The 12,596-nt window shown below is 46.7% G+C and overlaps 1 protein-coding gene across 1 annotated transcript; it reads right to left on the bottom strand.

Moving 5' to 3' along the window:
* Positions 1–340: 340 nt before the first annotated feature.
* Positions 341–12,158, bottom strand: LOC140199228 (cystatin-B-like). The gene is made up of 4 exons (XM_072260931.1): positions 12,035–12,158; positions 10,434–10,535; positions 9,980–10,124; positions 341–608 (listed from the first exon to the last, which is right to left on the bottom strand). The coding sequence occupies exons 1-4, from the start codon at positions 12,110–12,112 to the stop codon at positions 484–486; spliced, it is 450 nt and encodes a 149-aa protein (XP_072117032.1). The 5' UTR covers positions 12,113–12,158; the 3' UTR covers positions 341–483.
* Positions 12,159–12,596: the final 438 nt, after the last annotated feature.

The following is a 12,596-nucleotide window of genomic DNA, read 5'->3' as shown; positions in this document are numbered from 1 at the left end:
CCCTTTATATACTTAAAAAAGCTTTTAGTGTCTTCTTTGATATTAGTCACCAACTTCCTCTCCTAATTCATCTTTGGGATGCAATGGGACAGTCTGTTTTCTGGCAAAGATGTCCATGATGAATGGGAGGCCCTCAAAATTGAAATTTTGGGAGTAAATTTTTTGTATGTGGTTGTAAGTGTAACGTTCCGTTATATTGGCTCATATATGTCTAGGGGAAATCCCGCCCAGCACCTGCCTCAACACTCCCCACAGCGTCGGTCGCCGCCCGAATCAATCCCAAACATCAATCATCAGCCAGCACACCCAGTAACTTTTAACAAGTACACTTTATAGATATTACGAATTCTATGACATTAATATGAATTTGATACAGAGAGGAAAGTAATGAAAAAAAGGCGCCAACACTTATCAAAGTCCAAGTTCTTCGCGCGCTACGTTGGAGCTCAATCGAATTCTGACGACCATCCGAATCCTGTCGACTCACGGCTCCGGACCACCCAGAGTGATTGACCAGAGCCTCTCCGCACGTCCGCCGTCCTCCCCGTCTCTCCTCCGACTCCCCGCCGAAAACCCCAGTCCACAGTCATATGATACAGCATTATCATCTGAAAACAAAACGATACATAACCACCCATTGGCTAATAGAACACTGCTATCTCTAATAGCCCAAGCAACTGTCTAGTTAGAGACTTTCTAGCATTCCTCAGTATAACATAACAAAAGAAGCCATTTTAAATTTAACAAAAAGAAAGACCCCATGCATAAGATTAAAAGCTAAAGATAACAGGTTTAGGGAACCTTGGTTTTTGAGAGATATTGAGGCCCTGGTTCAGAAAATAAAGGTGCTTAGGCAGGTCGGAACAATTGAGCATAAGTAATTCAATTGAACACTTAAGAAATAAATCGAGAGCGCTAAAAGACGGTATAAGGATGCCCCAGCAGACAAGCTGACTGAGAATCCCATGGGATTCTACAGATATATTAAGAGCAAAAGGATTGCAAGGGACAAAATTGGTCCTCTGCTAGATCAGAGTGGTAATCTGTGCATGGAGCCAAAGGAAATAGAAATAGAGGATATCGTAAATGCATGTTTTTGCATCTGTATTTATTAAGGAGACGGACCGAGTCTACTGAAGATCTTGTACCTTAGAGAGTTCAGAGGAGGAGGTGCTTACATCTTGAGTCAAATTAAGGTGGATAGATCACCAGAACCTGACAAGGTGTTCTCTCGGACCCTGTGGAAGGCAAATGCAGATATTTCAGGGGCCATAGCAAAGGAATTAAAATCATTCTTAGGGACGATTGGATGTTGTTCTGCTGTTTAGCAAATGTTCTAAAAATAAACCAGGAAATTATAAGCTTGACATCAGTGGTGGGAAAGTTCGTGGAAAGTATTCTAATGGACTGAACATATGAATATGTGGATAGACATGGACTGATCAGGGATAGTCAACATGGCTTCCTACGAGGTATGTCGTGGCTAACCAATCTTATAGATTTTTTTCGAGTAAGTTACCAAGGAAAGTTGATAAAGGCAAGGCATGTTGTCTGCATGGATTTTAGCAGGGCATTCCAAAAGGTCCCCCATGGGAGTTCGGTCAAGAAGCTTGAGTTGCTCGGTATTCACGATGAGGTAGTAACCAGGATTGGACATTGGTTTTGTGTTAGAAGCCAGATAGTGGTTGTTGATGGTTGCCCCTCTGACTGGAGGCCTGTGACTAGTGAAGTACCATAGGGGCTGGTTCTGAGTCTGTTGTTTGTCAGCAACATATGGATAATGATGTAGTTAATGGGACAGCATGTTTGTAGATGACACCAAGAAACGGGGTGTCGTGTTCAGTGAGGTAGACTATCAGAGCTTGCAGTGGGATCTGGATCAGTTGAAACAATCATTTAAAAATGGCAGACGGAATTTAATACAGAAAAGTGCAAAGCGTTGCACTTTGCTATGACGAACCAGGGTAGTTCTTACACAGTGAAGGGCAGGGCACTGAGGGGTCCGGTAAGACAAAGGGTTTAGAAACATAGAAACATAGAAAATAGGTGCAGGCGTAGGCCATTCAGCCCTTCGAGCCTGCACCGCCATTCAGTATGATCATGGCTGATCATCCAACTCAGAACCCTGCACCAACCTTCCCTCCATACCCCCGATCCCTTTAGCCACAAGGGCCATATCTAACTCCCTCGTAAATATAGCCAATGAACTGACCTCAACTGTTTCCTGTGGCAGAGAATTCCACAGATTCACCACTCTCTGTGTGAAGAAGTTTTTCCTAATCTCGGTCCTAAAAGGCTTCCCCTTTATCCTCAAACTGTGACCCCTCGTTCTGGTCTTCCCCAACATCGGGAACAATCTTCCTGCATCTAGCCTGTCCAATCCCTTTAGGATTTTATACGTCTCAATCAGATCCCCCCTCAATCTTCTAAATTCCAACGAGTATAAGCCTAGTTCATCCAGCCTTTCATCATATGAAAGTCCTGCCATCCCAGGAATCAATCTGGTGAACCTTCTTTGTACTCCCTCTATGGCAAGGATGTCTTTCCTCAGATTAGGGGACCAAAACTGCACACAATACTCCAGGTGTGGTCTCACCAAGGCCTTGTACAACTGCAGTAGTACCTCCCTGCTCCTGTACTCGAATCCTCTTGCTATAAATGCCAGCATACCATTCGCCTTTTTCACCGCCTGCTGTACCTGCATGCCCACTTTCAATGACTGGTGTATAATGACACCCAGGTCTCGTTGCACCTCCCCTTTTCCTAATCGGCCACCATTCAGATAATAATCTGTTTTCCTGTTTTTGCCACCAAAGTGGATAACTTCACACTTATCCACATTAAATTGCATCTGCCATGAATTTGCCCACTCACCTAACCTATCCAAGTCACCCTGCATCCTCTTAGCATCCTCCTCACAGCTAACACTGCCACCCAGCTTCGTGTCATCCGCAAACTTGGAGATGCTGCATTTAATTCCCTCATCCAAGTCATTCATATATATTGTAAACAACTGGGGTCCCAGCACTGAGCCTTGCGGTACCCCACTAGTCACCGCCTGCCATTCTGAAAAGGTCCCGTTTATTCCCACTCTTTGCTTCCTGTCTGCCAACCAATTCTCTATCCACATCAATACCTAATCTCCTGTGTGGGACCTTGTCAAAAGCCTTTTGAAAATCCAAATATACCACATCCACTGGTTCTCCCCTATCCACTCTACTAGTTACATCCTCAAAAAGTTCTATGAGCTTTGTCAGACATAATTTTCCTTTCACAAATCCATGCTGACTTTGTCCGATGATTTCACTGCTTTCCAAATGTGCTGTTATCACATCTTTGATAACTGACTCTAGCAGTCTCCCCATCACCGATGTTAGGCTAACCGGTCTATACTTCCCTGGGTTCTCTCTCCCTCCTTTTTTAAAAAGTAGGGTTACATTAGCCACCCTCCAATCCTCAGGAACGAGTCCAGAATCTAAAGAGTTTTGAAAAATTATCACTAATGCATCCACTATTTCTTGGGCTACTTCCTTACAGATGCAGACCATCTGGCCCTGGGGATTTATCTGCCTTTTATCCCTTCAATTTACCTAACACCACTTCCCTACTAACATGTATTTCCCTCAGTTCCTCCATCTCACTGGACCCTCTGTCCCCTACTATTTCCAGAAGATTATTTATGTCCTCCTTAGTGAAGACAGAACCAAAGTAATTATTCAATTGGTCTGCCATGTCCTTGCTTCCCATAATCAATTCACCTGTTTCTGTCTGTAGTGGACCCTACATTTGTCTTAACCAATCTTTTTCTTTTCACATATCTATAAAGGCTTTTACAGACAGTTTTTATGTTCCCTGCCAGTTTTCTCTCATAATCTTTTTTCCCCTTCCTAATTAAGCCCTTTGTCCTCCTCTGTTGAACTCTGAATTTCTCCCAGTCCTCAGGTGAGCCACTTTTTCTGGCTAATTTGTATGCTTCTTCTTTGGAATTGATACTATCCCTAATTTCTCTTGTCAGCCACGGGTGCACTACCTTCCTTGATTTATTCTTTTGCCAAACTGGGATGAACAATTGTTGTAGTTCATCCATGCGATCTTTAAATGCTTGCCATTGCATATCAACCGTCAACCCTTTAAGTGTCATTTGCCAGTCTATCTTAGCTAATTCACGTCTCATACCTTCAAAGTTACCCCTCTTTAAGTTCAGAACCTTTGTTTCTGAGTTAACTATGTCACTCTCCATCTTATTGAAGAATTTCACCATATTATGGTCACTCTTACCCAAGGGGCCTCTCACGACAAGATTGCTAACTAACCCTTCCTCATTGCTCAATACCCAGTCTAGAATAACCTGCTCTCTAGTTGGTTCCTCGACATGTTGGTTCAAAAAACCATCCCGCATACATTCCAAGAAATCCTCTTCCTCAGCACCCTTACCAATTTGGTTCATCCAATCTACATGTAGATTGAAGTCACCCATTATAACTGCTGTTCCTATGTTGCACACATCTCTAATTTCCTGTTTAATACCATCCCCAACCTCACTACTATTGTTAGGTGGCCTGTACACAACTCCCACCAGCGTTTTCTGCCCCTTAGTGTTATCCAGCTCTACCCATATCGATTCCACATCTTCCCGGCTTATGTCCTTCCTTTCTATTGCATTAATCTCCTCTCTAACCAGCAACGCCACCACACCTCCTTTTTTTCATGTCTATCCCTCCTGAATATTGAATACCGCTGAATGTTGAGCTCCCATCCTTGGTCACCCTGGAGCCATGTCTCTGTGATCCCAACGATATCATATTCATTAATAACAATCTGCACTTTTAATTCATCCACCTTGTTACATACAGGTCCATAATATGTTGAAAGTGGCGGCACAAGTAGAGAGGGTCGCAGAAAAGGTTTTGGCACATTGGCCTTGACAAATCAAAGTACTCAGTAGAGAAGATGGAATGAAACTGTGAAAATTTACAAGGATGTTGCGGAATTGAAGGACCTGAGTTACAATGTAAGATTGAACAGGTTGGTACTTTATTCCTTGGAACGTAGAAGATTGATGGAAGTTTTGATAAAAGTATACAAAACTATGAAGTGTATTGATCAAGTAAATGCAAGCATGCTTTTTCCACTGTGGTTAGGTTGGACTACAACTCGAGGGTTAAGGATGAAAGGTGAAAAATTTACAGGGAACATCAGGGGAAACTTCTTCACTCAGAGCGTTTCAAAAATGGAATGAGCTGCCAGCGCAAATGCTGCATGCAAGCTCAATTTCAATGTTTTAGAGAAGTTTTGATATGTACATGATATGTAGGGGTATCGTAGGCTATAAGACATTGGAGCAAATTAGGCCATTAAACCCATCGAGTCAACTCTGCCCTTTCACCATGGCTGATCTCGGATCACCTTCAACCACATACACCTGCCCTCTCACCAGATTCCTTGAATCTCCGACCAATCAAGAATCTATCAATTTCCGCTTTAAATATACCCATGGACTTGGCCTCCACCGCAGTCTGTGGCACAGTATTCCACAGATTCACCATTCTTTGGCAATAAAGACTTACTCCCATTTTGATAATAGACTACACTATTGTACATTTTATCAAAATGCATTATCGTACATTTCCCAATACTGAATTCTATCTACCGCATGTTTTGCCCATTCTTCCAATTTGTTTAAGTCCTGCTGCAATTCCATTCCTTCCTCAGCACTACCTACCACTCCACCTATCTTTGTATCATCTGCAAACTTTGCTACAAAGCCATCAATTCCACTATCTAAATCATTGACAAGCAATGTGAAAAGTAGCGGTCCCAATATTGACCGCTGAGGAACACCACTAGCCAATCAGAAAAGGCCCTTTTATTCCTACTTACTGTCTATATATGATTCCAAAATGTTTTTTAGCCCTTGCAATTTCTTAACTCCATCCACAAAGATTCAACATTCTCTGACCCTGTTATCTATTTCTAAAGATGAAATTTCATCTCTTACTAATAGAGCCACCCCACCGCCTAAGCCTTCCCGCCTGCACTTTCAATACAAAGTATATCTTTTGATGTTAAACGCCTAACTATGGCTTTCTTTCAGCCACGACTCAGTGATGCACAATGTCATACTGATCAATCTCTAATTGTGCCAGGAGTTTGTCCACCTTATTCTGAATGCTGCATGCATTTAAATACAGCACCTTCAATCCTGCATTCTTTGTCCTTATGAATTTTGCTTCTGTGATACAACTTCACTCTTTGCTCTGTCTGCAGTTGTACCCAATCACTGGCTTGTCCTTACTTACATTCATGTTACACCCATCATCTACTTGTAAACCTGCTGGTTCATCGTCAGCTCCGTCGTACTGGTTCTCATCCCCCTGCCAGATTAGTTTAAACCACTCCCAATAGCTCTAGTAAACCTTCCCGCAGGAAAATTAGTCCCCCTCGGATTCAAGTGCAACCCATCCCTTTTTGTACAGGTCACACCTGCCCCAGAAGAGGTCCCAATTATCCAGAAATCTGAATCACTGTCCCCTACTGTCATGGTCCAGTCCGTGAAATCCGCATTCCAGTTCATGGTCCGGTTCATTGATCCTTATTCCGGATTTTCCTGTTTTCCCTTGTTCCACTGGGTGCCTTAATTGAGGCACCTGATTCTTCTTTTCGGCTGGCACATAAATACCTCTGCAAACCAAGGATTCCCGGCTGGACTGTTCCCTTCCCCTCTCCATCTGAATCCTTGACAGTTTACCTCGGCAGTCACCTTGGCAGGTATCCTCAGCAGTCATCCTGGCCATGTGTCCTAGAAAGGGTCCCAGCCCTGCAAAATAGAAAGGGTCCCGTCCCTGCGTCCTAAAAAGTGTCCCGTCCCTGCGTCCTAGAAAGGGTCCTGGCCCTGCGTCCTACTCCAATCCTTCAGCCACGCATTTAGCTGCCACCTTATTCTATTCCTATCCTCACTGTCATGTGGCACAGGCAACAATCCTGAGATTACTACCCTTGGGGTCCTGCTTTTCAACTCACTGTATTCTGTTTCCAGGACCTCCTCCCTTTTTCAACCTATGTCGTTGGTACCAATATGTACCATGACATCTGGCTGCTCACCCTCCGTTTTCAGGATATTGTGAATGCATTCAGAAACATCTCGAACCCTGGCACTAGCGAGGCAAACTACCCTCCATGTTTCTTTTTTGCGTTCACAGAATCGCTGATCTGTCCCTCTAACTATGGAGTCCCCTATTACTGCTGCCATCCTCTTGTTTCCTGCCCTTCTGAGCCACGGCCACTGTTGCTTCCCCCAGGTAGGTCATTCCCTCCCACCCCCCAAACGTACTCAAAATGGAGCACTTATTATTGAGGGAGTCGGCCACAGCAGTGGTCTCCACTATCCAACGTTTTCCCATCCCGCCTCTGACAGTCACTCATTTATCTGTCTCCCGTAGCCATTGAGTGACTATCTCTCTCCCATCTATCACCACTTCACTTTCCCTAACAAGCTGAAGGTCATCGAGCTGCAGCTCCAGTTCCCTAACACGGTCTCTAAGGAGCTGCAGCTCAATGCACCTGTTTGTCATGCAGCTCAACTCCACCTCTGATCACTGCTATCCCACTATCTCACTCTCCTCTCATTTACCCCTCAGAAGCTTCATTCCTTCTGCAATCTCTCTCATCGTCTCACTATGCACACCTCTCTCCTCTCTCTCCCCATCTCCACACACCCCTCTCTACCCTGTCTCTTCGACCTCCCTCTCTTCCACTCATCTATGCCATTCCACCCCTCTCTGCCTCTCACACGCACCTCCCACTCTATATCCTTCCAACACTCTCTCTCTCTCGCTCTCCCTCCTTCCACTTCTCTGTCACTATAACACTGGATATACCCAAATCACCCCTAGTGGTCAAGAAGTGCAACTACACAATATGTAACTGCAGCATGGCATTTTCATAGATTTCTTCACAATAATGCCCCGCGGTGTCTGGGATGTGCAACCAAAGCCTGATTTTCACTTTGGCTTCTTTCACTTCAACATCGCGTCCTCCAATGCAGTACAGCTGGTGGCCGGGTGTTGTTATCGCAGTTGATGTTTACTGAGGTTTGTTTGACTGTCATCTTATGGGCCCTTTTCACCCTTCGAGTCCCCTGCCCAGCACTTCTACCATGTCTTTCTGACCCGCACTCTCAGCAGATCCTACCACTCTCCCACTTGGCTTTGTTTTGGGTTTAGCCTCTGCACGCGAATAGCTGGAGAGAAACAGAAGCAGTAAAGAGTGGGGTGAATGAAGCCACGTGACAGCCGTATAAAACTGCAGTTGGGCCTCACTTGGAGAATTTTGTGCAATTCTGCTTTCTCCCTTACAGGATGGGAGTGGAAGGCTTGGAGAGGGCGTGGAAGGGGTTCACTCGGATGCAGTCGCGATTAGAGTGCATGAGCAACATACAAGGAGAGATTGGACAAAGTTTCTCTCCAGCAGCAAGACCTGATGGAGGTTTATAAGATTACGAGAGGCATATATACCTGTTTATTTTACATTAACCTCAATTTTACCATCAATAAGAGCACATAAAATGCTGGAGGGACTCAGCAGGCCAGGCGCAATCTAGGTAAAAAGAGCAAACAGTCGATGTTTCGGGCCGAGACCCTTCAGCAGGACGTTACAATCAAAGTGAGCATTTATTATCAAAGATCGTATAAATTATACAGCCTTGAAATTTGTCTGCTTAATAGGCAGTCGCGAAGTAAGGATCCTGAAATAACCCAATTAAAAAAGACCAACCACCAGTGCCCTCAGAGAAAGAGAAAACAAAGCAAATCACCAAACAATAGAACCCAGCAACAACAGCAGCATTCTAAACCAAATTGAGCCCATGGATCCAATTCCTCGGAGCATGTCGGAGCAGGCCCAAACCTTCGGTGTGCAGTTCATCATAGTATCGGGCCACGTCGCCGAAAAACAGAGTAGACAGTGGGTATCTTTTATTCCCTGGGGTGGAGATCTCCAATACCAGAGGGCGTGCATTAAGAGTTAGAGGGAACATTTTCAAAGGAGATCTGTGCGATAACATTCATCCTGAAATGCAAGCATGCCACGGGCCATTTTATTACCGTCCTGTCAACTTGTGTGGTCGAATTCAGTAAGCCCGGGAACTTTCTATACATCAATGCTCCTGTTCCTTCACATTTACCCTCCCAAAGTGCAACACTTCAAAATTGCTGGAATAAAACTCCATCTACTATTCCTCCCCCTATATCTGTAACTAATGCATTTCACGTTGAATACTTCGGCGATCTTCTATTCTGTCCAAAAATCCACCAGTCACTGTGTTACTACGGATTTCCTAATCCATTCATCTAGAATATCATCCGGGTGACTTCAATACAGTCTGTGTCACAGAAACAACCAGGTCCCAGCGTGGATCCCTGCAGAACACCGCTAGTTACGGAGGTTAAAGCAGAATCAGTGCTTTCAATCTCAATGTGCTGTGTGCCACGGGAAGGCCAACTGGGAACCCAAATGGCCACTCACTGCGGATCCCATGTATCTTAAGAGATCGGAAGATCTTAGTTGTTTTCTCTGGAGCGGCAGAGACCCGACAGAGGTTTTTAAAACTATGAGAGGCATAGACAGAGTTCAGAGCTGATAACCTTTGCTCCCGTGTCTCCTGTAGCGTGGCATTATCTAATACATGAGGATATACATTTAAGATAAGAGCGGAGAAAGTTCAACAGAGCTGAAAAGGCATTTTTCTTAACTTTTGCACAGAGGTATGGGAGTCTCTGTAATGTGCTGTCAAGGTTACTGTTGGAGGCGGGCATTTTCAGGTAGCATATGGCATTCGCAGGGCAGGGAAAGGAAAGGTCTCAGGTGCGACAGACGAGTTGAGAGCAGCTTTAGAGAGGGAAGAGGGGAGCAGGGAGATTTCCTCTCTCATTTCCACAACACCCCACCACCACCCTCCGCCCCAAGCGCCACCCAGACACACCAACACTCGGGCTCCAGAAGTAGGTGATCGGGCCGCAGAGTTTCTTGTGGTCTTCTATCCCATGCAAGGAGGTGTCTCCTCCGAATTGTGGGAGGGAGACTATGACCTTGACATGAATGCATTCATCTCTGGATCCAGTCAGAATCTGTGTTGAGGGCAAGAGAGGATGGATTTATTCACGGAACGTTACACACCACATATCACATCCCGTCCCCACACCCCTGCCCGTCTCCGTGATCTCCAACCTCCTCTGCGTCCCTTCAGTCTCTGTCATGCACTCCCTCCCCTCGCGCGTCCTCTCGTCGCAACTCCTGACTTCCCTCGAGCCCTTCTCCATCTCCGTTATCCCCTGCCTCCCCTACCGCCCCATCCACATCTCTATGAACCCTTCCCTCCCTTTGCGCCGTCCATAGTCTCCGTGTGCTATGTTGTAAGGGGTTGGAGCTGCCGTTACCTTGATGAAATAAATTGTCCTGGCTTCCACCTGTGAACAGTACAACTTCGCCTGGTAGACCTGTAGCTCTCTTCCCAGCTTCTCCTGCACAGCAGTCTTCACCTGGAGACAGAATAAGCTCTGCAACAACCTTCTCAGAGAGATCCTGAGAAAGGGGCGGCGAGAAAGGCTGGAGCGTTGCAGGAAAGAAGCAAGTGTCCCTCACTTCCCACCTCTTCTCGCCTCTCTTTCCCCCAAACCTCTCGTCGTCTACGATCTCCCTAACCTCTCCATCTGGGATGGAGATGTATCCCCATCTCTCCCCCTCTCTCTCACTCCCTCCTCAACTCTCTCCTTGACTATTCCACTCCCACCACCCTCCCCCTCCCTCCCTCTTTCACCCTTTCTTGACCTGTCTTCATATCCTGCTCTCCTCTCTCACCCCACTCTACCTCCACTCTGAACTTCTTTCCAACTTCTCACTCTACCTCTCTCATCTTTCCTTCTCTATCGAACCTTCCCCATTATATTCACCCATTTCTCTTCCTCTCTCTCTCCCCCAGTCTCCTTGATCTCTCTTCCCTCTCTCTGATCCCTCTCACTCCAGCTCTCTACCCATCACCTCCTGACTTCCCAAATTTCCACTCTTATTTTCACCAATTTCTCTGCTCCTATTTCATGGTCTTCCTAACTTCCTCCCCCCCTGCCCCAACTCTTCCTCTCTCTCCCCTCCTTCCTCCTCTCTCTCTCCCCTTGCCTCTGCACCATCTGTCTCTGTTATCTCCCCCCACTCCCTCCATTTCTTCACCATCCCTTGCCCTCTACACAGCTCTTCTAAAACTCACTGCTCTTCTCCTGTCTCCGCCCCTCTCTCCCCCTGCACTCCACCGCTTCCCTACTCTATCTCTCACCCCTCCATCTTCTTTTCTCTCCTATCCCCCCGTTTACCCCGTCTATTTGTCCTCTTTCACCCACTCTCCCACGTGCTCTCCTCCTTCCTCACTTCCTTAACTGTCTAACACACTTCACTACCTCTTTTCTTAGTCTACCCCTCCACCCTACCTCCCATTCCTTCCCACTCCTTTCCCCTCAACTACCTCTCTGCCCACCCCATACTTCCCACCTGGCAGTCTGTCGCCTCCCACTCCTTCCACCCTCTACTCCCTCTCTCGCACCTCACATTTCCCACCACTCAGCCTACCAATCTGCTTCTCGCCTCTACTCCCTCTCTGCACCCTCACTCTCCCCTTGTCTTTCTTCCGCCTCTCACTCCTTTACTCTTGGTAGAGTGTTGACGGGTGGAGGGATGGAGCACTCTGGACGAAAGGGAGGGAGAGGAGGGAGGTACAGTCGAGGGGGGAGGGCCTGGGAATGGGGACGAAGAGGTAGGGATGGACTGTGGGAGGTGGGGACAGAGCAATGAGGACAAGAGTCGGACGGTGAAAGGAGGGACGACATCAGGAGAGAGGACGGAGCGTATCTGGAGGGGGAGGTGAGGAAGGATCACCGTGGTTGAGCAGAACCGCCTTGAAATGGCGTCACAGGATAATGTGGAGTGCTGAGAGACGGGAAAAGCAGCTGGAACGGACAGACTGAGGAGGAGAGGAAGGATGGAAACTGACCACGTCAGCGATTGCTTGTATCTCGGCATTGGCCTCGATCGCTTTCGCCATACTCCCTGCTGTTCCCTGACTAGTCATCTGTTCCCTCTGTCCTGCGTCTCTCCACTCCTATCTCCTGCATCGTCTCTCCTCCTCCGGTCTTGCATCTCTGTCTTTATAGTTCGACGTTATGCCCCACCCCCATCTTCCTTCTGCCCTTGCAGTAATCGAGCAGGGTGTGCGTGTACTTCCTCTTCTGTCAGGTTTCACAGCCCTGTTTCTCCATTTTCTGCTCTCTCCTGCCACCCCAAGCCCCTGCCTCTCCCCTCGCCCTTCTCTATCCCTCTACCCATTCTCTCTCCCCACCTCCCCCGATCTCGCATTCTTGCTCCTCCCTCTCCCCCTTCCTCAACCCCGTTTTTCCCCCTTCCAACTTGCCTGACTCTTCCCTCCCCCCCCCCCACTCCACTCACGGTTTGATGGTGATTGAGTCACCTGAAGTTGAGTAAATCCATGTCCTACGGAAGCGACCACAGAGAAAGCCTCTTGGGTGCAGGGGTTGGGCACTGGAGCAAGTCTGTTT

The sequence above is a fragment of the Mobula birostris genome, chromosome 6, assembly GCF_030028105.1.
Source record: "Mobula birostris isolate sMobBir1 chromosome 6, sMobBir1.hap1, whole genome shotgun sequence".
NCBI classification, from domain to species: domain Eukaryota; kingdom Metazoa; phylum Chordata; class Chondrichthyes; order Myliobatiformes; family Myliobatidae; genus Mobula; species Mobula birostris.
This window is presented reverse-complemented; position numbering and strand designations above follow the sequence as displayed.